Source organism: Lepidochelys kempii, chromosome 13 (assembly GCF_965140285.1).
Source record: "Lepidochelys kempii isolate rLepKem1 chromosome 13, rLepKem1.hap1, whole genome shotgun sequence".
Lineage (NCBI taxonomy): Eukaryota > Metazoa > Chordata > Testudines > Cheloniidae > Lepidochelys > Lepidochelys kempii.
Window position 1 is genome coordinate 14,675,765 of NC_136392.1, and position 27,443 is coordinate 14,703,207.

At 39.8% G+C, this 27,443-nt stretch overlaps 1 protein-coding gene across 1 annotated transcript in view; it reads right to left on the bottom strand.

Moving 5' to 3' along the window:
• TSHZ2 (teashirt zinc finger homeobox 2) overlaps positions 1-27,443 on the bottom strand; it is a 259,346-nt gene that overhangs the window by 91,940 nt on the left and 139,963 nt on the right. Inside the window, exon 2 of the mRNA XM_073309367.1 lies at positions 10,335-13,392. Within this exon, the coding sequence (XP_073165468.1) occupies positions 10,343-13,392 (3,050 nt within the window). The 3' untranslated portion in view covers positions 10,335-10,342. The remainder of the gene's footprint in view (positions 1-10,334; positions 13,393-27,443) is intronic.

The window sequence follows — 27,443 nt, forward strand, 5'->3', positions numbered from 1 at the left end:
AGGGCTGATTCATTCTTGCTCCTATGTTTAGCCTGATACAGGAGTGAGAGTGGAAACACTGCACCTTGCTGACCCTGGTTTGTCCTACCACTCCTTATCAATACAGGAGAGGACAGTCTCCAGGGCTGATCTCTGTTGCCTATGAGCCACTATGCCTACCAAGGAAGGCCCTGGCACAGGGCATATTCCTCAAAGAGCATGTGTGTCTATAACCAGTGCAAAGTGACTGTGAATTCCCCTTCTTATCAGAGTACCAGGCAGCACTAAAGAAAGAGCAGAAAAATGTCACGAAGACTTACTGCTACACCACTGCTAAGCACATTTGATGCTCTGAGCGAGTTTGAATACTTAGTGCTGGGGAGCAGAATATGAACGCCAGACATAGGAATCCGTCACTTGTAGCAGGAAGCAATGGGCTCAACCATGCATTGAAAGCCTAGCCCTGCACTGGAAGCAGGGCAGAGGTACAACATTCTAACAGGAACTCAGGACGCCCCAGTATCTCAATCAGGCACAAAAGCCTCTCAGAGCTCCAGGGAACACAGGGAGCAGTGTACATGCTGCATGGCCCTTTTAAGAGGGTGTAGCATGTACTCTCTGTGCCTAGGGTTGCCAACTTTCTGCTTGCAGAAAACTGAACATCCTTGCCTTGCCCCTGCTCCGCCCCTTCCCTGAGGCCCTGCACTGTCCCACCCTTCTCTGAGGCCCCGGCCCCACTCACTTCATTCCCCCTCCCTCAGTCACTTGCTCTCCCCTTGCTCACTTGCTCATTTTCACCGGGCTGGGGCAGGGGGTTGGGGTGAGGGAGGGGGTAAGGGCTCCAGCTGGGGGTGCGGGCTCTGGGGTAGGGCCAGGGATGAGGGGTCGAGGTGTAGGAGGGGGCTCCAGGCTAGGGGGTGGGGCAGAGGGGTTTGGCGTATGGGAGGGGGCTCAGGGCTGGGGCAGGGAGTTGGAGTGCAGGAGGGGGTGAAGGTTCCAGCTGGGGGTGCAGGCTCTGGGGTGGGGGCCAGAAATTAGGGGTTCAGGGTATGGGAGGGGGCTTGGGGTTGGGGTCTGGGGGGGGTGAGGACTCTAGGAGGGAGTTTGGGTGCAGGAGGGGGTTCCGAGCTGGGCCAGGAGGTTGGGGTATGGGAGGGCGTTTGAGGTGCAGGCTCCTGGATGGGCTCAGGGCTGGGGCACAGGGTTGGGGTACAGGAGGGGGTGAGAGGTGCAGGCTCTGGGTGGCGCTTACCTCAAGCAGCTCCCGGAAGCGGTCTGCATGTCCCTCCACTTCCTAGGTGCAGGGGCGACCAGGGCCAGGGGGCTCTGCATGTTGACACATCTGCAGGCACTACCCCCCACAGCTCCCATTGGCTGTGGTTCCTGGCCAATGGGAGCTGCGGAGCTGGCACTCAGGGCAGCGCCTGAGCTGTGGGCAGGGGAAGCACGCAGAGCCCCCCTGGCTGCACCTGAGCCTAGAAGCCAGAGTGACATGCTGGCTGCTTCCAGGAGCCACATGGAGCCAGCCGCTGTGGCCAACCAGACTTTTGAGTTGCCAGGGTCCCTTTTTGACCAGGCATTCAGGTCGAAAAACAGATGCCTGGCAACTCTATCTGTGCCTGGTTCGGGGATGGCGGGGAGAGGAAGAAGAGAACCAGCTCTGAGGGCTAGTGTGGAGGGTCATGGCCTAATTCACTCCTTCCCTTTAGACAGGCTAAGCTCATTCAGTCCTTTAGGGCAGCTATGGCGTGGGCGCGGGGGGGCTAGGGGGTGGGGGGAGGCAGAGGGGGAGAGATAAGAGTGCAAGGAGGCCTCAGCCCACCTTTATAATCCTCTGATCAGAAGCCACAACCGCAGTCACAGCACAAGACTCAAAAGACAGGTACTGTCCCGCCCTGAACTCCTTCTCCCCAGCACCTCCCCCACCCAGCGTCAAGCCCACCTGTTCTATGCAGCAAGGCAGAGGGCAAACTCCCTTTCTTGGCCTTAGGAGAAACAAGTGGACAAAGGGAAGGAGCATTTGCCATTATATAGATTGCTTTATTGCTTGATCTTATTTCGCTAGGAGGATGGTGTGAAAGAGAATGGCCATGTTGAACACACTCCAGCTGCCTCCTTCACTCCCTCCCTTCTTCCTTCAAAAATGTCAATGCTGCACCTTCCACTTTCTTTAACAATGTTTATCATCGTTCTTTGATTGTCTAGGACAACAAATGGTTAGAAATAAGCATATATCACCAGGAGCTCTCTGCCTGCCCCTTCTCCCAAGCAGTGTCATAAAAACGTACAAATTCACATTAATAATGAAGTACATTTCCCCGACAAGCTGCTGTGTATCTCAGGGAGAGCAGGCGAGGTGGCAGTTGCTGCAGAGTTTCCTATTAAAGATTAGAGCAAATACTCATAAATCTGGTGAGGGGCCAAAGCACATGTTAGGTTTGTCTCCCTCTTAATGGAACCTTAACTGAACTGAATAAATATTATATACTCAGTTTATTCATTGGAATATGACAATCCTCCCCCTTTACTCTCCCTAATTCTGGGTTTATTCACCCCTTGAAGAAGCAGTGCTGTTGCATATAGTTTAGTGGAAATGTGCAAATTGCCTAGGAGGAGCCAGTTGTTTTCAAACCCCACACACCTCCTTTCCCCAATAGGAAGGCTTCTCACCTATGCCTAAGGAATTTGGCAGGGCTGCCAACCCCACAGCTGTCACCCCCCCTCCTCTGATGTGCCCTGCCTCTCCTCTGTTCCCTCCCCCAGCTGTCCCAGACACCCCCTGTATCCAGCTCCTACAAAGGTGGCACGGTCCTGGTGATGTGCCTCATCATCTGGTCCCCTTTGCCATGTTGTGTGGGGGAGGACTCATGCCTGCACTTCAGTTCCTTTGTGCCAGTCTACCTGGCATAAAGGGGCTGCAGATTAATCTTTGCAGAGATTAATCAGGCCCGTAGTGTACATTATCAATACCACTCCCAGGCTGTGCACTTTGGCACCTGGAGATGGGAAAAACAGGTGAAGGGGTGCTGTACACAAAGGTGCTCTGAGCACATCCCTAGGTAATTTGAAAATGCTGCAGCCGTAGCTCTTAATGGGGCTAAAGTTGAGCACTTATGATCTGCAAAACCGGAGATTTCTATATGAAAGGAAGCAGATGTGCATAGCTGGAGGCAGATAAATGAGAGCTTGTACAGTGTTTTGGAGATAAAGACATCTAATAGAGGAGAGAGACATGGGTCAAGCCACAAAACTGGGATCCAGCCTTCAAGCCAGGTTTCCAGCACCTCAAGTAAAAGGACATATGGATTCAAGATTTGGATTGGCCCAGGATAAAGAGGGGCCATTTACAAAATTTGGATCAGGACTGTATTTCAAGTGATCCCAAAGTTTGGAATTGTTCAGATCGTGGTTTTTGGTTCAGGCCCATCTCTAGTACTAGGAATTTAGTATCAAATAATATTGTTTTCTTAACATGCAAAACTCCTACTGACTCCACTGAGAATCATGGTGGGGCAAAGGGCTAAAAGGTATTGCTTTGAGTATATTCCTTGTTCTTTTTCTCATTTAAAAAAGAAAAACGCTATTAACTAAGTGGAACCTATGTCTAGAGCTGGTAATCAGAAAATGTCCCATCTCCACCCGCTGGGGGAAAATTTCAACTTTTCATTAAAAAAAAACAATATATTTTGGTCAAAAACTGAAATATTTCAATTTTGAAATGTCACTGCTGTGCCTCATGGGAGTTGTCTCATGTGGCCATTCTCCTCCATAGGCCAGGGTCCCTGGTTAGACTGCATCTCCCATGATGTACTATGGGAGTTGCATGACCATAGTGCATCATGGGAGATGAAAAAACTAGAAAGCCTAGTCCATAGAAAAGTCTAGGGACATGAGACAATTGAATACAACTCCTATGAAGTACCACAGCAGCATTTCCAAATGGAAATATTTTGTTTTTCATCTGAAAACTAACATGTATTTGTTTTTTCAATTAAAAGTCAGCATTTTCAATGGAAAGCAGCACATTTTGTGAAACAAATAGTTCTGTTGGAAACCCAATTTTCTGTCAATATATTAGTTTTTGACAGAACATTTTCAACCAGCACCACCTATTTCCTTTGTTAAGCGGAACTCACACTGTTCACTTAAGGCCATGTTGGGGCTGACTCTTGAATGGTTGCACAAGGGAGGTCAAAAAGGAAGGAACCTTTCTGTCCTTTTTGAACCCCTGCCCCCTTTTCATGGGGCCAGGATCAACTGCAGTCCCTGCTAGTGCACCCACAACACAACACACACCAATAGAGGCCAGATGGAGTGGGTATTAACTTATCCCTGGGCTCTTTCAAGGATTTGTGGCTTTACAACCCTCCCCCCGCCACACACACACACACACACTTAGTGCTGTGTCTTAACGGCACAATCTGGCCCCTGCTCAGAGCCTGCCAGCCCTGGATTGCTTCCTTTTCCTTTATGTTAAACTCTTAAAAACAGACATTGCTATAGATATCAACCTCTGTCTCTATACAATATCCCTGTGCAGTGCATTGCTGGTTGTCCATCATTGCTATGTGACAAAACGACACAAAACCCAAAAGGCCTGACTCAGATCTCACCTACAATACAGTAAATCAGGCGTAACTCCACTGTGGTGGAAAACCAATGTAAAGGCCTGCTCCTGCATCAGGATCAGTTGGTGTGGACCCCTGTGCAAAGTTCCAACAAAGCCACTGCAAAGATGCAAGAATCCATGCAAGCAGGTCTGATGGGGCCACAATAATGTCAGAATTAGGCCCTCAATGCACAGCTTACTAATAATTACTTTTGCATTCATTATGCCAATAAAAAGTGAGAATCGTCTCTTTTCTTGCCATAAAGCCGCATACATAATTTTTCTGATCTTCCATCTGTGTTCCATCACATTTGCACAGAGCGCTCACCCTGGTAAATTAAATTATTTTTATTGAAAGGTGCTTTAGAAGGCCTGGTACTCCTTATGTCCTTTCCCTTTGTTATTGATCTTTGCTATGTGGCGAGGTGTAATGTGTAAAAAACCATAAAAGATTCAGGTGCTTTTCCTCTGCAATTTTGTTGAGTAAAAACATGCTGTTATAGATCATGAAGGCTGTAACATTTAATGATATCAGACAGGGCAAAGAAAAGGCAATATTTTGATACCCTTATGGATACTGAATGCTTGAGGCCATATTCAAGGTCAGTAAGATCTGGCCCAAGTATTTAAGCGGTGTCTCTTCTTTTCTGAACACAAAATATTTGATTGTTGGGATAGGGACTGAGATTTATGGCAGCAGTTACTTATCTTTGGGCCAGGGACTGTCATTGACTATATGTCCTACTGCATCTAGCACAATGGAGGCTGAATGGGTTGGTCTCTAGATACTAGTGCAAATAGAAATGTTAAGTAATAATAATTGATCTTATTAGTAACGTGGTTCTTGTTCATAACGGTCAAACACATCTGCATTAAGACATCTTAAAAACATTGGGTCTGACCCTGCTCCCACAAAGTCAATAACAAAACTTGCATTGGTTTAAAAAGGATCACAATAAGGGCCTATCACAGGGTCTGACCCTGCATTCAAGTAAATGGAAGTTTGCTCAGTTTAACAACTGCAGTAGGATCAGGCCCCTCATTTGTGTTGTGCCTTCTCTATCTATGGCTAATTATTTTTTATTCGGAAGATTAGTTTTGATGGTGACTTCTGCTTACAAACTGATGGTATGACATGGCAAACTATGCCCCGTTATTCTTCAATTCACTTATTACACCTTCGTGGCATTTGTTATTGATGTGTGCAGGATGAAGAGAAGGCTACATTCTCTCTAAACCCCAAACTCAGACACCTGACTTGGGAAACTCCCTTGTCCCATGTAACACTGACATTAGCTCTAATGGCCGAACATGTCATGCAGTGAAACTCCTGCCATTTCAGAGGAGAAATGAGAAAATAAAATCCACAAAAAGAAAAAAAAATCTTCTATTTTGGTATTTGGTATACTTAACACATACAGTTATCTTTGTGTCCTATATATCATTTAACAAATTGCTTTGCAATTCTTACAGGGCGTGGTATAATGACTGATTTAAAATCACTGCATTGCTTAAACTGCATTGTTCTTCATCAAGTGGAGTCATTTTTATGTGACGTGTCAAGCTCTCTAACAAATAACTGCTGCCAGACAAATCAAGTTCCTCATCTTAAAGCTACGGCTAAATAGTTTATAGCTTTAATCTGCTCACTGAGGTGTGCAGTCTATGACAGTAATTATAAATGCAAGGAGAAATTATAGCTGAATGCTTTAACTGCATTAGGAGCCATTTGATGAACAATCATGATTGCCTGCTCATTTTCAACAATAGAGGGCAAGTTAGTGTCAGTGCATTAGAGGATTTTCAGTTCTGCTCTGCTCTTTCTTCCATTTACCACAGAACGTCAGTTGTCTGCTATAAAATAGAAAAAAAGCACCGTAGAAGCTTTAAACTTGATGGTTTAAAAAAAAAAAGACAAAGGAGGAAATAGAAAAACTGTTTATCATTATGACTCATTTTTTGTTTTGCAGCAACCTTACTTTCAAATTAGTTCATTTTAGGTAGCTGCATGCTTACTTACCAGGGACTTTGGAAAAGAAATCTCCCCCCCAACCAGCCTGGTAGATTTAAATCTATAATAACTATTTTTTTTTAAAAAAAAGTTTGAAATAAGATCATACAGATCCTCTAATTCTGACTAGTTTGTAGCCACTATCACTGTCTGAATATAAAGCTAGAGATATGTATGTGTGTACACACACATGCACACACACACTTTCTGGAGAAAAAAAGTATTTTTAATTTAGCTGAAGAATTGAGCAAATATATTTTAAAGTTATAAATCCATGTACAAATTTGAAGCAACACTCCCTGATGTACATGGGCTTTCAAATGAAGAACAAAAAATTTGCAGCTGTTTAAATGAAAAGATGATGCTGACATAAGATTTTCTTAAATTAAAAATAATGCCACATTATATTACCAGACTTATTTCAGTCTGAGAGGTAAAAAATATCCCACAACAGAGATGAATATACAGCAGATATACACACCTGCATTTACATTTAATAGGAATTTATCACAAATCACTGAAACAGCCTCACTGATGTCTTTAAAAAAATACCACAGACGTAATGTATGAATGTTTTTCTGGTAGTAATGATCTAACTGGCAATTCATTTGTTTATATTTTTTAATGATATTTACTCTATTTTCTAAATAAGAATTTAAAAGGTAACTTTCATTTTCAATATGGGTGATATTTTATATGTTTCTGTAGTTTGGAGAATTTCTTTCCACTGTTTTACTTGCATTTTTAGTTACTTATATTTTGTTTATCTCTGCTTTTGATGCAACATTTAGTCAACCAATTAATATATTTATGCATTTTAAGTGTTTCAATATGCTTTATATTTATTTTCTCTAAATACTTTACACTTTAAAATTACTGAATAGATTAAATACATAAATTTCTGCTATCATATTCCTTAAGCAGTATTGTATGCTCCAAAATTAGGAGATATATTGGACTTTTACCAAGCCATTTTTAAGATAAGGAAGCTTTGAAAATCACTGTAATGTATCCTGGTCTTCTTGCAGAGATCAAGAAACAAAGCCATATGAATAAACTCCAGGAATAACATTTTTAGCATAGTCAGAAGAACTTAGGCAAGTTTAGAGCTCAGAAATTGTAATAAAATCTATCCAATGTCCTCCAAAATAGCCCGTCATTTCACGCAATTTGTCCTAGCATGCATACCAACTAAAATTATAGTTCCAGATAACAGTGATATCACTCTGTCAATGCACTTTAAATATATGCCTTTGAAGGTACTGCCTGCATGCTGATATAAATTAGAAATATCTGAGTATTAAGGGGGTGACAATTTTTGGGTACTCAAAGACAACAGGGACAGTGCCTTCGTTTATATCCATACATCACCTGAGTAATGCCAGAAACTTGTCAGTTTAGGGTGTTGTTACTCAGAACCCACTTTTTTTTCTGGGCATCTTTGGAAAATGTGTTTATCTGCTTCTCATTCCCCAAATCTCTGAAGAACAGCAAGGTGCATAGAAAGTTGGGTGTTTAACAATAACAGTGCTTTTAAAGACCCAAATCTGAAAAATTTGTCAGGTATTAAGCAACGAAGATGCCAAAAATAACTGCCATATTCATATATTTGGCAGATAGCTTTTGTTTGATAGTACCCAAATTACTGGTTTGCCCACAGTGCTCTAGTATAGAAACTGCAAATGTCAAAATCTTTATAGATGCTAACAGGTGGAGAAAAAAGTCTGTTCACTTCCTTCCTCCTCCCCAACCTCTTTTCATTTTGTGATATTTTGGCAGGTACATTCAATTTTGAATTGTTATAAAACCACAAGGTGGAAAATCAGTTATTATCAGATAAATAAAGAACATTTATTCGTCCTTTTGTTTTACACCGGGTACTAATGTTGGGTGAACAATGCAAAAAATTCCCCATTAATATTAGGTACAATTTTTAAAATAATTAACTCGCTTTGACAGTGCTCACACCCCTTTTGCATTTTGCTTTCAAAAGACTGAGCTTTGTTATATAAAATGTTAAGAAAGAGTAAATCTACCTTGTGTCAAGAGCCAGCACAAGACCTATACAAGACTTAAGACTCATTACATTTGAGTAGTGATGGTTGTGCTGTACTGTAATAGCTTCCCATAGTATGTATCCCAAAATTATCCTTTGATTACTGGTTTAAATGATAGCTTCTTTAATGGGACAGAAGTGATGCATAGGCCTTGTCTGGCGAAATCTTAAAGTTGTCTGAACATTTGCAGCAAGCAAATTTTAAGTCTTCTTACAAAAGTGGATCCATTCCCAGAGCACATGCACCCTCAACTAGTCAGAGAACAGCCATGGTACCACGTGAATTACATGACAAATCACAAGTCACACAGCTTGAATTTTGAATGTTCATTATCAGTCCATAATGTAAAAATTTCCAAAAGATATTCGTCAAGGAAATCCAAATAATGAATACATTGGAGGAAATTTGAACTTGCCTGTGGATATTCTGCCAGCAAAAAAAAAAAAAGGGGGGGGGGAGAGGGATAAATATACTGAAGAAATTATTTGTTGAAAATTAATCACACAAAGCCCTCTTGGTTACAGATCCTTCAGAATTGAAAACATCTATTTGGACTTGCAGCTGATGTGCTTCCTATTAATTTAAATCAAGAAATGTCAGGTTTGGGAGTTCAGTAAAATTAAAAATGCTATAAATTATGCAGCAGCTAAATACTATCTTACACATCGTAAACATTGGCTGTGACGGCACTCACAGTTATACACCTTCTCCGACAGAGAAAATAACAGTAAAACCAGTATCCAGAAAGCTGTCTTTTTGTGAAAAGTTAAGCTTGTGATAAAAGCCACTGAATCTCTCAGTTAAGAAGCAAAAAACAGCCCCATATTTTGGCGTTGATCTGCACCAAAAACTTTCACTGAAGTCAAACAGGGGAAGGGAGTACTGACTGAGCACGGGGACCGCACTGATACTATGAGACAAAGTGTAAATTCGATGCATTCAAGAACAAAGAAAAGAATGGCTAGGAACGCAAAAGGAGGGAAGGTTACTCAAAACAACTCAAAGGAGACCACTGGTATAAGTGTTAAGGGAAGCTATGAAAGTCCAGTGCAGTACAACACTGATCATCCAAATGTTATGTGTGGAATAACCAAGATTTTAGATAATCAAAAGCATTTTCAATGTCATTCATAGACTATGGGGGACATAAGCCTTTTGGGATAATGGACTGTTTTGGATAATTGAGGTTTTGCTAATCACGATTATATTGTCTTTTTCTCCCCCGCCCCAAATATTGGATGCTACATTAGTAATGGAGGGGAGAGGGATAAATAATTCCTTAGAACTCTGAGGGAAAATGCAGAAAAACAGGCTTCCATTAGTGGAAACGACATTGAAAACTGAAGAGTAGTCATTTATTTGCTCTACTCCACACTAACCTGAATAGAAGGCGGACTAAAAATAATAGTTGGAAACAGGAAAATATGAGATGTGAAAAGTGGGGAAACAGTTTTGTTAAAAATATTTTAAAGAAGCACCTTTTCAGTTCAGGCCATGATAGAGATCCATTGATGAAGCTTTGTTCTTCAATGCAATGTAAAATGGCCTGGGTATCTAAACTGATCAATGCAGCAGCATATTTTCAATGTTATAATGTATTCTACTTTTAAGAAACGCTTTAAGAAATCTCCTTACAATCATGACATTAAAACTCGCCGTGAAGCTGATGCATGCATACCTTAAAAGTTATTCTTCATCCACTTCTGCTACAAACTGTGAATGGTGTTCTGGTGACTTGCTGTGTGTTTTGCTTAGGTGAAGTTTTACTGCATGTTTGCTTGCAAATGTCCGACAGCACAACTTACATTTGAACTTAGAGTCTGTATCCTCTTCCCCAGCTATTGTTTCAGGTGATCTTTGAACTGAAACTCTGGAGATTTCTTGTTCTACCTTGGTTTGCTGTTCCACAGCCAGTCTGTTCATGTCTTTCATTTGGAAACCTAGATGGGATTCTAAGTGGCTAATATAAGTAGATGGGGTTCTAAACTGAGATGCACAGTCACTGCAATAAAAGATTGGGTGTCCTTTGTCCATGTTTTTCAAAAACTTTGTTCCTCCAGTTTTCCTAAGTTGGTATTTGACATTTGCTAACCAATGGCTGATGGTGGTCATTGACAGTCCAGTAAATTTAGAAATCTGCATGCGTTCTTGAGGGCCTAGGTCTGATAATAAATATTTACCTTCTGATGTTTGGAAAAGACTGGAAGCAAACTGAGCTTGCAAAATCAGGAGATGCTGAGGGTTCCAGTTTGATTGCCTGCCCTTCCTTTTATGCAGAGTGGAGACTTCTGTTGAGACATCCTCGAAACGTCGGACATCCATTTCCAATTTGATCGATGGGATCCTAGAAGATACGGCAGGTTTTGGTGTAGTAGCTTTGGGAAGAACTTTGACCATGTCAGCAATGTCAGACAGAGCATGTTTCTGAGGTGGGGAAGTACACGACTGTGCTTGAGCTGACTCGGCTTTCTTGCTTTTGGATTTGGTCAGATCGATAGGCTGATCATTGTTTTCAAACAAATAACGCCTGGAGATGCTGGCAGGCTTTGGTGGGGTTGGAGCAGGAGATAAAACTGGTTTCTCCAGCATATTTAAGTTAGGTTTGTGGAACATAGAAATTGTGCTCGAGCTGGGACTGGTATTGGACTGGGGCCGTAAAGGCTCAGTGGCTTTGCCCAAGTGATTATTCAATACAGATTGCAGGGCACTAAGTGGATTCACACAAGGCAAGTCAGAAGAATGATTTGTGGCAACACAACCATTGCTGAGGGAAGCTGCTATTGACTCCTTGGGTTTTGTTTTTTCTTTCTCACCATCTTCTTTTGGTTTATCCTCCTCCTTCAAGGGACATGCCTCTGTCTTTTTTGGCTCTACGGGGGCCTCAGATTTGGGGAGAGATTCCCCTTCATTCTGACAGAGTGGAGCAGCTTCAGCTCGGATGCCCTCTTTAGTGTAGTCTTTTTGTATGACTTCTTTGTCATCAATTTCCTTCTTCACTCGAGTGCACTGGGCCACATTTGCTGAGTTGGGAACCAGAGGCATAACTTTCCACTTTGGAGCAATGGGTCTCAACTTATTGGTAATTGTGGGCCTGATTTGCAGTACTTGGGAGCCCACTGGTAAGGAAGCCTTTGCTCCTTCTGAGAGCTGATACGCTGCATGGATACTAGGATATGCACTCCAGCTAGGAGCTCCATTTTGAGCTTTATTGATGGCTGTTGTGACGGTGTTTTCCAAAGACTTTAAAATATCCCCACCACCTTTTGAACCATCTTCTAAATCTTCCTCTCTAAGATACTGGTATTTAATTGTAGGATCCAATGGTTTCTGAAGCATATCTTCATACTCTTCAGTTTTTACCACTTTCTCATCTTTGTTTGTATCATCAGGTTTATCTTTTTTACTCTCTTTCTTTAGCTCTGATGCAGTTATGCCATCCGAAGATGCATTGCTGGATTGTTTTGAAACCTGGGTGTCATTGGCTGGTGCCTCAGACAGCGATTGCATTTTCTCCACAGCCAAGGGATCTAGTACTAGTTGTTTTCCTTTCTTTGAAGCTGAACTTGTGACTTTCAAGAAATGACCCGTGACCATCATATGAGTGGTGAGTTGCTGCAAGGTGTCATGTGAACTTCCGCATTCCATACACTTCAAAATCTGGGATTTACAGGCCTCAAACTGCCATGTGTAGCTGGCTCCATTCTGGTAGCCATAGCGGTTGTTAGATGACAACTGCAGGCTTGCATTCTTCTGAGGAGAAAAGGTATCTGCAAAAGATCCTGTTGTGGAATCTGGGGAACAAGGTCTGTTAACATCAAACACACGTTTCTTTGCAGGAGTGACCATTTTTGAAGAAATGGTAGGTACCGGCTCCTTCAAAGGCACTTTTTGGTAATGTTTAGTTTTTATCATATGAACGCTCAGATCTTGAAGGGAATCAAAAGAGTCACCACAGAACATGCACTTTAGAACTTTTTGTGCATCTTCCTTGTCCATGTCCTGAAAGGCCCTTTTCCGGGGCTTTGAGTAGCTAGTAGGTCTGTGCTTGTCCTTTTTACGGTTGTCATCTTGGTAATGACCGGTTTCATTCATATGGACTGTTAGCTCTACCAAGGTGTCATAGGCAGCACTGCATTGCCTGCACCTAAACCTGCTAGCACCCGTGAATACAGTTCCGCACATTTTGCTGCTTTGTCTGTAGAGCTGCACTGAACTGAAAAGATTTGGTTTGGAGACCGGTCTGGAAGGTAAACTCTGTTGTAAGCTTTTTGACAATGCATCTTGGTGCCAATCAAAGTCACTTTTGTTACCTCCATTTCTATTGTCACAGCCCCGTCTTTCAGAGTTAGACAACTTGAGACCCAGTCCTAAGCCTGTCCAATAAGAGTCTGACAGTATGTTAGCATAGACTGCTGTCATTTTATCCATGCAATCATGTGCTTCATTCTGAGATTTGGGGTGAGTATTGGTTTTCAGATCCTGCACCTCTCTAGAGCAAATGCTTTTAGTATCTGCCACCTGGTCACTAGCGTCACTTAACAGGGACTCATTTTCCGCATCCTGATTAGATATATGACTTACTGGAGAATTCTGGTAACTAAAGCTTCCTTTCTGCTCAGGACCCACTTCATGTTCTTCATCCGTGCCAGTATCATTGCTGCCCTGAAGTTGAGCTGTTGAATTACTGTCATCATCATCCTCTTCCTCCTCCTTTATATCTTCCTCTTGGACGTAACCTGAAATGTAACATCAATATATGAAATAAATGTTAATAACACTGCAGTTTTATTTTTCTAGTTTCACTATGTGCTTTTGCTACTGGACTTCATTTTAATCTACAACTTTATTGTCTGTTAGTCCTGGAAGTGAAAAAGTCAAATGATGTCTTTTTGTAAAGCTTGCTGAGGTTTTTGGATGATCGTAATTCTTTATAACTGCCAGAGATTCTGAGTTAATAATTTTCCTGTCATGGGAGTATAATTCTAACTGTCCTCTAATGGGACAGTTGAAAAATTCATATGTGAGAACTTTAAGTTCATACTAAAAGTCTCATTTTTATGACTTTGTTATTAGACTCAAGGAAAAGAAGAGAGAGAGAGAGAGAAAGAGAGAATTGGCAAGGAATAGAAGAAAAATAACTGCTCTAATATTCCTGGTTCATAGAATTATCTAGGAACAGAAATCTTTTACCATTTGATCACCTTAAAAAAGCATTTCTGAATGTGTGCAAATAATTGATATTACAAACTACTACACTTGAAACAATTAATAGGTTCAACTGAAACCTCTGTTTGTAAATGCACTGTATTCCATCAATGCAAATTATAGTTTGATAAAAGAAATATTCTAGGGCAGAAGCCTAAGAAGCTATGGAAGGATATGGCTGAGACAGACCGATATTAACTATAAAACTAAAAAAAGTAAAGCAAATCCAGAGTGGTTTTATTTGACAAATGAACTATTTTAATTAATAAGATAAACTTGATATTGGTAGAGCTACAAATTTTAAAATTAATTAAGGAATTTCTGGTGGCACTAAATCAGGACTAATTCCACTGAAGTAAATGGAACTAAACTGGTATGAAATTGATACATGGGAAAGGAGAATCAGGCTTAGGATGAAACCCCGGCCCCACTGAAGTCAATCGCAAAACTCCCCTTGACTCAACAATGCCAGGATTTCATCTTTGGACTTCAATGGGAAAGGAATCTAAGAGGAAAGGAGTACTTCAAACATTTTCCTATTAATAGCCACCCTAAATTTTTAATTAATCTGCTTTGGCAGTACTCCGACCCCTGTTGTTTGCCCTGTAAGTAGATATTCAAATAATCAACTTTTACTGATACAAACATTCATGGAAACCAATTTTTAAAATCACAGGCACAAGCCTTCATGCATAACACACTTCTCTGCTCATTCAATCGGGAAACACAAACAATGTTGCCAACTGGAATGATTTCATTGTGATATTTAGTGTTTCTCTTAGCGACCAACTGAAGGAATCATGTGATTATGTAATAATCAAAGCTCTATTTAAAAAAAAAAGATTTAGCCTTCATGATGGCTGAGAAAAGCTTGACAAACATGATTCTTAAAGGCTCAAAAAACAAAAGGCAAATGAAAAAAGCCAATATTTATTTTATGTTAAAAATCCCGTGACTTTTAAACTAATCTCATGACTTTTAGGGGGCCCTCACCCATGACAGTGGCATTACTGCATAAATGATACCACGTTGATCAATCAATAGAGCTAGTCAGAAAATTTGGAAACATTCAAAATGTTGACAAAAATATAGACAAAACTTTCTGTAAACTAATTTTCAGAAATTTCAATTTAATTCAGTTTTTCAACCTGCTCTACCAATCAAAGTTGAACAACACAGATGAGATTCAGAATCACACGCTGAATATCTTACAGTAACAAAGAAATGTTTGCAATCAACCCATAGAGGAAAAATATTAAAAAACAGGTTGCTGAATAAACCTGAATTACAAGTAAGTTAGAGGCAGCTATGATCTACTTGTGGATATTCCATGAATATAAAGACAGGCTAAATTCATTGGAGACATTCTGCGTTGCACATTATTCGCTGAATTCGAGGAAGAATACTGATTACATCATTCTTCTAGCTCTCTTTGGCTGATTGTTGCATGGGGATGTGACACCAGAGAGCTTCTCAAATGGCGGTAAAGCTAACAGCAGTAACTATGAATGAATGAATGTGTGCCATGTATAATGTGATAAAACAACAATACTAAATATCATAATGATAATACTGTGCATGTGAATCCTTCAACTAAGGATTACAAAATGCTTGTCAAACATTAAACAAATAAGCCTCTCAATGTCTCTGTGTGGATCAGAATATATTATGACCCCATTTGTAGATGGGTAAACTGAGGCACAGGCAGGTTAATTGACTTGTTCAGGGACAGGCAGCAAGTCAAACGCAGATCTGGGACTCGAATTCAGGTGTTCCAACTCCTAGCTCTAGTAACTAGATGATGTTCACCATGACCTCCCTTATGAGTGTGTGCAGGAAGGTGAGCGCTACTACATATTATGAATAGTAACCTTGTTAATCAAACAGCATGAACTGATGAGCAGGGCTGACATTGTTCTTCTGGTGTCAGAGATACCATATAGTTTAGGTAGCAACATTGGACTCCTGCCAACATGCATCACAGTGCCATGCATACTGTAATGAGCAAAACAAAAATAAAGAGGGACGTGAGTGCAAGAATCAGAAGAAAAGCACTTAGCCACTGAGTTCACGGTTCCAGGGTGGAGTTGAGTTGATTCCCTGTTTTTATATGAACTAGTTGAATACCATTAAGCCCATTTTTCATGAAAAAGGGAATTTTTTCTTTGGAAGGTAAGTACTGTACTCTTTCTTTCACAATATTCTCTGTCCTTCTAAATAGATTTACTAGGAGAAGCAAAACCATCAGACAGTTGCACCTTCCTCCTCCCCCCCATACAGATAAAATTTGCTGCTTAATTAGGCATTGACATGTTTACTATAACCTTTACAGAAGAATAACACGTGCTCAGAAGTCCGCTTTTTTCCTTTTCCTTTGTTTGTTTGTCTGCATAATACACTGACAATCTAATGAAAACAATATAGTAACTTATGAGAAGGCACCATCAAAAATTCACAAAAGCATCAGTCAAGTCCATTTTTAATAATGGTTAAGGATTCTGGGCAGCTTTAAAAACACAGCTTAATATCAGACATTTAAAACCATTCACTTTGCTTAAATGATTTGCTGTGGGCATTTTGTGTAGTGAAGGCCTCTTGAATGCAGGCAGCCTGGGTGTATAATGAATGCATGTATCCATCTACCAGTGATTATTTTAGTAAGGTTTCACCATATGTAAAGCTTTGTATAAACTGATACAAAGCAGATTAATTCATTTAAATGCTTATTTAACAGGAGCAACAGTCACAATGCTTTAGACTTTCTACCATATTTACTTAAGTGAATTTCACTACTAAACACATTCACACACAATTATTTTACTCTCACACACATAGTGATGATATCCGTGTAGTAAATTGCAGAACCATGTGATAAACTGTATTTACCAGGGACTGTTGCTGGCTTCACCTTCAGTCTTCTCGCTATTCTTTTTTCCTGTGGATTTATTCTAATATTCTAAACTTCTGAGAAGTTCAACCAGCTGCCCTTTATCTGCCTGTTAGATAAACATTTCTTCTTCCTTCCCAGCTGTGAAATTACTCCACCATAATTAAACCAGCCCCAAAGTTAAATTAGTCACATCAAAGGTGTAAAATGGGCAATATACAATCCTGAATTACTGCAGGGTTAAAATCCACTATCTTGCAGCCCAGAGTAAAACCAGAAATGTTATAATTATGGATGGAGGTGACTCTGGGCTTCCCAAGTGGAAATGTAGCATTTGCTTTTAGTCCTGGTAGATCCCACAATGTTGGATCTTAAAAATTATGACATTGTTATGGGTAGAAACAGTGTTTTAGGGAATTGTGAGAAATTTCTAAACTTTTATTACTCTAATTTTTCTTCTCCATTTGAATCCTATACAGTTGGATTCATAGTAACTAAAGCAGCGTGGCTAGAAGGGGTATAGAAAACAGCACTGTGTTTTGTTTGTTTTGGGGTTTTTTTAGACCTATTGTATTTCTTTGGAAGCAGAGTAATTATTCCAGAATAAAGGCACTTTTATTCCAGAACAGAGTGTCCACATGGGGGAGTTATACTGGCATAGATTAAATGGAATAATTTTCCCATTTAGACAAGCCCTCAGTCTAGTTTCATTTAGGCACTTGCACTTCTGGCTGGACCCTGGAAGTGCAGAGGCTTTGTGAAAACCATGAAAAGCATGAGGGGTGGGGAGAGAAAGAGGAAAGAAAGAAAAATGCGCTTTTTGATTCTCCAAATAAAATAAAATGGTTAGGGTTTACTTTGACCTTTGGGTGAAGATTTGTGCAAGGCTGTCTGTCTAAACAGGTTTATCCTTCTCTGTTTACAAACTTATACTCTTAAGGTCAACAAATATACTCCACATGTAGTGTCATATAGCCACTCTCAGTGTAGATGCTAGCATCATAAAAAGGACCAATATTACAGAAACGGGCACTGTTAGGGCACCTGCAAAAAGTAACGTGCATTGTTGTGGCCTCAAAAACCCACATACAACTATCTTGAAACTTTGACCCTTATAGTACAGCCAACACTGGGCCAGATTTACACTTAGTTAATTCTGTTGAATTTAAATCCCTTACACCCACTCACTAACATGTAACTTGTATCACATTATATGTATCACCTCTAAACTTGGACCAGTAGGGGTTGAACATATATACATATTTAAATGATACTGCATTTTTACTGTTAATTTTTCTACCAGAGGATGCTATTTTCAATCAAATTTGCTCTCTTTTTCCACATACAGAAACATTTCTTAAAATATATACACATTTCTTTCCAAGACTGGAAAATTTATTTTTTGCCAAGAAAAGGGACAGTGAATCATTGTCCAGAACAATGTTGTTAATCCACCTAAAACCCATACACCATCTGTACTTTTTCATACATATATTCCAATTTCACTTGAAATAACATCATTAGTACAGAGATCTCACAGTTCTATAAGGTGATCTTGTTTCCTTCTTGTCTGGCTTGAACTCAAACATCTTTTCATTTTGGCAACAGCAGTTTCTTTCTCTGAACTATTTCATGCAGATAATGGATAATGACCACTTCTCATTGCTTTTTCTCAAAAATGTCTAACTACATTAGCTTTCCAAAGACAAATCCTAACCTGGCTCTTTTTCTAAGTTCATGGCTGCAGATTCATCCCAGTGTGCAAAACAACTGAAAAGATAAATTGGCACTGGCAGAAAACCCCATCCTTACTCTACTGGATAGACCCCGCAGTAAAAGCCTTTTGGAATTTAATAGGATTGAAACCAATGGGGTTCTATAGAAATGTAATCATGTTCTATAGAAATAACTCAAAGTGTATGGAATTTGTGCTCTGATAGGGAGTGATACAGTTTTGGGGGGTTTGTTTAGATGATCATACACAATTCTATAGCAGGGGCATATAACTTTTTATTAAATGTCATAGTCTGATCAGAAAACATATAGGATGATAACCTTTCTCTAGTAAGTCTTTAACACTTTTTCGTAAGGGGAGTGATAGCGCTTTGCCTGTAACAGAACCATAAGAATTGGAAAGGGAAAAAACCTCCAAAGTTATCTAGTTGAACCCCCTTGATAGTGCAAGATTGTTTCCTATGGTCTTTTACTCTAGAATCCCGTGGAGACGTTTTACATGTTCTCAGAATCTTGAGGAAATACTGAATGGACTGGCTCTGCCCTGAGGGACCAGCAAACAATGCTGGACATGTGGGAATTGTTAGCAAATTTCCCATAAACAATATTTACCAGTGGTTCCCAACTCAGATTTAAATGGCTCAGTGATGGAGTTTCTACCCCCTCTCTTGTGATGCAATTTCATAGTCTAACAGCCCTCACAGTCACAAATAGGAGATTTTTCTTAATATTCCACTTTCATTTGGACAATTTCATTCCATCCAATAACTTTCCTCTGTCCCCAGCACATGGAAATTGTATTGTTATCTCACACACAATTTACTGTTGCTTGGAAGTTCTGCCTTCTCCAGGAATCTACAGCAGGTCACACCGTGGCTGAGAACCACAAAAAGCATGTAAATAGCATTTTCTGGTCATCTCATAATTGTTTATTGAGGGCCAAATTCTACTCTGAGTTCAGCCAGAGCAGCAGGACAGACAAGACATTCCCACTATTACAGAGCCAGCCTCAGAGATATCCCTGAATCCCTACAGCAACACTGTGGATTGTGGGAGGAACTTGTTCTCAGCCCCTTACATTCAAATATAGTCATAATCTAGTCAAGTTGAAAGCCATATCACCTCACAGGATAAAAGCAACAGGATGGGGACAGAGGACCCAGGAAACTCCACAAGGTCCATATCACAAGGTCCACACCTGGGAAGAAGCAGATGGTATAACTTCCAAACATTGCAGATCAGAAGGACTTTGTAGTATAGCGAGCCAGCCCCTCTTGAAGTGGCATTTGCCATGAATGAGTTTTAACATGGCAAGGCAACTTCCTTGAAGCATAACTGTTATTTGCACGTGGTGATGAAATGAAACAATTTTGGATGTTAATTCTCTGTTCTAAAAATAAAGTTTTGTTATAAGGTTTACTGTACGGATCCTATTCCTGGCTGCTCCCGTTGACTTCATTAGGGCTTTCAGCGGGATGAGGAATACAGGATCATGCCCTCTGTGCATTCCACGGAACATAGTCATGGGTCCATCACATAGGCTAGAAGTATGTATGCTGTGAATTGGGTTTCCAGACACAAAACCCTTAAACCCTCAAAGCCAACAATAAAACAGAAAACTATAACAAAAGGAAAACTGAAAAGAGAGAGGGAAGAGGAACTAGTGCTTTCCATTAAAACAGTAAGCCCAATAGCCATAACAGGGACCAGAGCCATAATAGAGTTCTCTCCTGAATAATTTTCTCTAGGGACTAGGTCAAGCTTGTTTACATAGTCAGCTGTCAAAGGGTAGGAGAAAGAGTAATTTAAATCATACCAACTCCGTTCTGGGATCAATCGTTCTGACTTACTGAGTTTCCAGGTACGAGCTATGTTTCACAAGTGTACATAACTGTGCTTAGGGTCAGCTCCTCAGTTTCCATAGCTGAAGGCATCTGCCATTAATACAATGATTTACACAAGGTTAAGAACACTTTGTGTTCTCCAAAGCCCTGGAATTTGCTAATTTTTTTTTTGTAAAACAGCTGATGGTACAGTATTTGACATTCCTGAGTCAATATTTTCCTCCATGTGTGTGGCTCCCAGCAAATTCTGAGCAAGCATGAAATTCTGACAGTACCGAATTTTGTCTTCGCAATCATTTGTGAGTGCAAATACCAGATTCCTGATATATGGGAGCTGATATAAGATGAATAAATGGGCCTGATCCTGTTACCATTGAAGTCCATGGAAGTTCTGGCATTGACTTCAGTGACAGCTGGATCAAGGCCAATTTTGATATGCATATCAGGTAGTAACATATCTCTATGATTTGTATGCACAAAATAATGGGTGCAAGTCTGGAGGCCATTTCGGAAAATGCAGCTAGGTCCCAGATGACAAAAAGGACAGTATTGTAATGAATTTGAGTCTCATACCCAGGCAACGTAAATGAATCCATATGGCAACGTAAATAGATTTAACCTAGAAAATCGTAAAGCTGAAACCTCTGGTTTTCATTGCCTTTCTTTACTTGTCCCATTGTCCTCCTGACCTATTGTTTTTTATTAGCAACTACACAACGGCACATTTTAAATCAAACTTTCAAATCAAGTTTTTTTTCTTCCTTTCTTTTGTTGTTCTTCATCTTCCCTCTCAAATACTGATCTACATTTTTTTAAGCGGTACAAACTACCAATCAGAATAAGAAAAATACATATGTATATAAATTGAAATTGTAATGAGTCCTACCAGTGTATTGTTAACACTTTGGTTCATTTGATATGAACTTTGTTTTTTTAAAGTACCACATGGTAAGGCTTTGAAACTTCAGTTTGTAAAAAAAAAACTGTAACAGCCTTGCAGCCTTTGAAGTCACTACTGATATAGCTCTGAACAGATCCATTCAAGTTCAACTAACATCAGACAAATGTTTAGTGTATCAGAGGAAGCCACAAAAGCAAGGATTTCATCAATATTTCACAACAGCCTCAGGGAAACTGTAGATTGCAATGCTGTAGGGCAGCTAATGGAATTACACACAAGGGTTTTGTACATTTAAAATAAGCAGCTACTAAAAAAATTACCCTTCAGTTTGATAGAAACTGTATAAAACTGCAGATGGGAAACAATTAAATAGCTACCAACATTTATCCATGTCAGCCTGATAGGTCATTTAATAACAGGTATTTCTTTTTCTTTCTTTTTTTTTTTCTTACTGGTAAGGCAATAATAAAGATTAACATTTATGAAAAGTAACATAAAATATAGTACAACCAAATGAATAATTAAAGATGCTTCTGAAGAATTTGTTTGCTATTGTATGGCCATGAAGACTGCTCTCCACTAATGAAATACATTTATATTAAATTCAATTACAAATAGAGAGTGGCTGAAAGTGATGTTTATAACACTTGGGTGTTTTGATCTTTTTTAAAAAAAACACAACTTTGAATCATTTTTACTGAATCCATGGTTTGCCTCATACATAGAATAAATATTATCTAGTGCAACTCACTTCAAATTACTTGGACCCTGTTTTAGAATATTTACAAGGATAAACCCAAAGCCTGCAAAATTATGTCCAATAATCCAGTGTGAGATCAGCAATTTCCCTGATCAGAGTCAAGATTTCTGCATATGAAAGCACATTCTCTATACTCTAAAATTAGATCCATACAATCAAATTCCTATGTATTACTATATTCAGCATGTAAAAAAAAAAAGTACTTACGGTCTATACACATTTTTTTAAGTGTTTAGGTATGGTCCTCTGCTGTGGCAAATTGCTATTTTTGTCATTAGCTAATGTTTGTACAGTGCTTTGAACATGTAAAGCACTATATAAAAGCTAACAATTATTATTTTATTATACTTTTTAAAAAGTCTGGCCACTTCCCCCCAGTTCAAAGCAGACTGAATAGGCTAAGAATGGTGATGAGCCCAATGGAATAAAAAAGAATTTAGGCCCTGATTCAAGAAAGCACTTAAACATGTGTTGTTTGTTCCTATTCAGGACATCCCTTAATTGACTGAATGCCTTAATATAGAGGTTATGGAACAGAAATCTTTTATTAGAATAACAATTAATAATTCAACTTTAAGTTGCAGTAGCCTGGGTTCAGCAACAGTGACATGGCTAAATGAGGTAATTTTGACTTCGATAGGAAGGAATTATTGTTAGCTTAGGATGGGGCTAAAAGGCAAGATCTCCTGTGTTATATTCTTGGCTGTTCTACTGACTTCTTGAGTAGACTTGGCCAAGACCCAATGCTCATTGAAGTCTGCCAGCATTGTCTCTAATCACTTCAATCAGCATTGGATCAACCCCTTAAATTCTCTGTGTCTCTATTTCTCCACCTGTAAAATGGGGAAATTATACTGAGTGAATAGTTCCCATGAATGTTCTAAGGATTTATTAGATAATGTTTGTACAGCACTCTGAAAATTTACAGTGCTATATGTGTGCTCAGCTGTATGATTTGGTGGTGATAAAGGCAGAGTGTCTATATGTGTTCTTACTAAAGCACAAGCTTCTCACCCATCTAGGTACTATATAAATTTAAGCTCCTCACTGTAACTTGATGATTATGACCTGTTATTATACTGTTCCCATTTTTTAAGAAAAACACTAACATGGCTTTATCAATACGTTATTACATTTGTCTGAAGGGTACTGGGCCCTTTGGTTTTCGCTTTGGGTAGCCAGCTAAGTAACAGCCTCTGTGAGATCTGCTTTAAACAAACGGTACCATTAACTATTTATATTCATAAATCTGGGCTGATTAACCATAGCTGGATGAATCAAGACTGAGATAATTTAGCTTTAAAATCTTTTTAGACAAGATATGCAAGTAGAAAGGAAGGGAGCTGATAAAATGTAATTCCTTTGTCTTATGCGTATGCTTGTTTTGTTTTGTTTAAATCAACCCAGCAAATAATATAAAAGTGTGCAGTTTTACTTGTAATGCCATGCCAAGATCTGAGTGTAAAAGGGATGTTGATGAAGAATGTACAGAACTTCCAATGTTGTATCTCCTTTATTTTCCTTTCAGGAACATATTGTGGAAAATGGTGGTCCAAACAAATAATCTGTTTCGTTCATAATAAATATTACAGCCAGCAACTGCTGACTTTTGACAAATAGATATCCATGCACTCATAGCCATCTAACAATCAACCATAGCCATCAAAGCACTAAGCCAGCATGAAGGTCATTGCCCTGGCCAGTGTCTTACTTCGACTGACTTCTCAGATATGTACGCAATAAGCAGTTGCAAGAGATTGATATGATACTTTGTGAGTAATTTGTATGAACTATAACACTAACCTGGTAAAGTATTATAATTTTAAATGTGTCCAGAAAATAATTGAAATTCTGGTTTAGCTTCATCATAATTCACAGTGCTGGGCATATTTAACAGCTGACTAGTTTAGCATGAATATTGCTTTACAAATGAGGTCATATTGTTTTTAAGAAACAATATTGCTATCAAACATGTTTAGGAAGAAAAGCAAGAGATTATGAGCACACTTTTAACCTTTCTGTCTCTTTCTATCTCTGTTTACTATGGTGATTTAGGTATTCGTGTTGTTTGAAGGCAAACATAGAAGGTGCTGGCATTTAGAAGAGTCCCTATAATGAACAACTGGCAGTCAGATTCTTTCTTATTATTACTCTGTCACAAAATCTCTGTTCTACATCACTCCATCTTTGCAACACCGGCCAGAGATGAGAAAGGTCAAAACATCTCCCTCAAAACATACAGTCTATACATGAACAATGTCATTCCCTGAGTCACATACAATAGTCAGAATTCAATCCGTATTATAGAAAAGAACAGAGTCTATAAGATGTTTTTAAGAAGTTTCATCACTGAGTGACAGCCTTCCCACCCTTTGTGTCCATGTGTTCTAATACAGAGCTGAAACACTTGATTCATTTTACCCCACACTCACCTACCCACCAACACACAGAGTTAACTTGTTACTCAGTTTTCTCTCCAAGATAGAGGTAATACTCAGAGGACCCAATCCTGTACAGGGATGATTGCCTCTGCCAGGCTTCTGAATTTGTTCCCCTCCCACAGGAGTCAGTGAATGTTAGAAGAGCTCAGCACCTTGCAGGTTCAGGCCTATCAAATAGGCTCCTTTCATATAGGTCTAAATCCTGAGATCTAGATTACATTGCCTGGAAGTCACTGGATAGTTAGACTGTGTCACACCTCAGCAAGGTGATCAGAATCAGGCCTAGTTTCACTGAAGTCAGTGTCAAAGCTTTCTTTAATGGGTACAAGATCAGGTCCCTCTTAAAACTCTTTCGCCCCCTTTGTCTCCCCCCAAAAAGTGTGTTCAAGGTGTTTGTTAAAATATTATAAATAAATTCAGAAATAAAACAGAGGAAAAATATGGAGGGATAAGTACTGAACCCTAGAGGAAAATTATAGCCTAACAGAGCAGAAAAAGGGAAGCTAAACTCCACACTTGAGGACTACCCTACTTATTCTTTCCTTGGGGGTAGGTTTTCACCCCTCCCCCATTAGAAGTGCCACAATTTTGGATTCTGGAACCCACGAATCTCAAGATGGTTTCCAGAGTGCCCTGGGAATGTCTGTGCTTCCAGATTTCGGCCAGAGCCCCTTGTAATCCACTGGCAGCATGACTGCAATGGGAATCTAGCTGCCTTGGGCTATCTTGTTAGCTGCAGGCCCAGGACTCTCTGCACTTGGGGCAGGGGAGGAGAGTCACAGCAGAGAGTGGGAATGCATACATATTAACGCCAGCGTGGTCAGCAATATCTTGCACCACACTGGCCTGCAGATTTGGGGGAAATAATCCATTACTGTCTCTTTACCAGAGCTAAACCCCATGAGTCTTTTCCACAGGGTCAGACACAAGTCAAAGCTGCAGGTGCTGCCATTTTCTTCCTTCCACAGACCCTGGCATGATCCCCTGGGTTGTGTTACTTTCTGCCAGCAAACATGAAGGCCAGCACGGAGCGTATTAGTAATAGTAATAGTAATAATTAGCAATGCTAGGATTCATATTATTGATTTTGCTTCATAAGAAACGCAGGCAAAACAAATGGACCCTTGCCAAATGGGAAAGCTGGAAGGGGAAATAGATATGGTTTCCAAGTATCTACAATATTTTTAGAAATAATGGGAATTTCAAAGGGAAAAGTGAACAATTATTGAAGTAAAAATAGTGGGCTGTGTCCTTTGAAATGCGTGAAGGAGGGATTTAGAGCCAAGGGGTCAAGACAAATGTCATGACAAATCTGACTCACAGGCCATCCCAGAGTTGTGCTCCTGTCCTGTCCTAAACTGGGCACTGAAATTCATCATATGGGGCACCATAAAAAAACAAGAGACTGCAGCCACAGAGGCTCTGCTTTTTCCTGCATCTCAGCAAGAAACAACAAATATGAATTATGGGAAAAAATCCAATAATCAGAAAGGTCATTCAATGACAGAGACAACTTCCTCAGTACAGGTATCATCACATAACTAGTGCTGGGTTGGGGATGATAGAACATTGCTGAGTGCAAAGATGCTATGTATTTCAGTCATAATAACTGGAGCTAAGGCTTGCAGGAATCCACAAAGAGGGACAATGGGTCAAAAATCCAGACTCTAAAATACTGGATGAAAGTGCATAATTATTTTCTTTACAATCCAACATTGAGACAAAATAGTATCTGTATAAACCCAGTTCAATATCCCTCAGACTTTAGCTAATCCTGAAACATTCAAGAGCGTACTGGGACTTTAGACATGGAAAAGTAAAGCAGCAGAGGGCATCTCACCTCCACCAAATAACTGCAGAGCTTCTGAAAGACTAAATCCATCTATTACCACTGTGGGGCCAGTAGACAAACCGAAATATAAACAAGCTGTTTAGAGTTTATAAAGGAAAAGAATTACGAGATTTCCTGTGCTGTTCTTTGTGATCTTAAAAAAATAAAATAAAATAAAATGGAATGGAATGGAAGCTGGAGCTTGGGAAAGAAGATTCCTATGAATTTTCAAACATCGAAAGCAGAGCTTCTCCAGCCCGGTTTCAATCTCTGAACCTTCCATTTCATTGCCTTCCATTCAACAGCATGCAATTGTGACTCTGAATTTCAAACGCTGCACTTCTGCAGAGGAGCAAGCATACCTGGGATGTTTATTAAGGCATCATTATACATCTGTGTGGCATCATTTATATCCCGTGGAAGAGACAATGCCAGGTCAAGATCAACAATTTGAGCAGACAATTCATCAGGTTGGAGCAGGTGGCAGGGGCGGTATAAGAAATCACTCAAAAAGGAGCACAAACTGAAATGGATGGAAGTGTAAAAGTAATAAGAAAGTGATCAGTGAAACTACAAACAACAGAAGATAAATCAAAGTAAGCAACCTGCAGTGCAGAAATCAAATCAAGAGGGTTTCCTTAAACACAGAAAGGGCCTGTAACCTACTGGGTGAAATTAAGCAAGTCTGTGAAGAATCTTTTGCCTATGAAACCTTGTTGGAATTAGCAGAGGAAATTGAAATTCCCATCATATCAGGCGATTCAAAGATGAATCTATAACAAGCACCAATCTAAATTCTGAAAGTTCTGATAGAAAACATGGCCAGAGAGCATTTCAGAGGATAAGACATTGGGCCAGATTTTGTACATTACATTTACACCCACTTTGCAGTTTAGTCTGAGGTTGAACTTCACATCAGTAAGCCTCAGGCCCAGCCATTCAGAAAAATCCTACTTTTCCATCCACAATCAAATGATTTATTCCAAAATAATTGCCATACTGTATTTGGAGCTACATAATGGAAATGCTACAAATGCAGCCTCTAGAATTAAAAGCATGTTTCTGATTTTAGTGGGAGCTACACCATTAAAAACATGCACAACTTTGAAAATGCATTGGATAGTGGGTCTGCAAATTGTCCCAGCTGACTCATTAAGTGAAGAAGATCTATCAGAATTTTACTA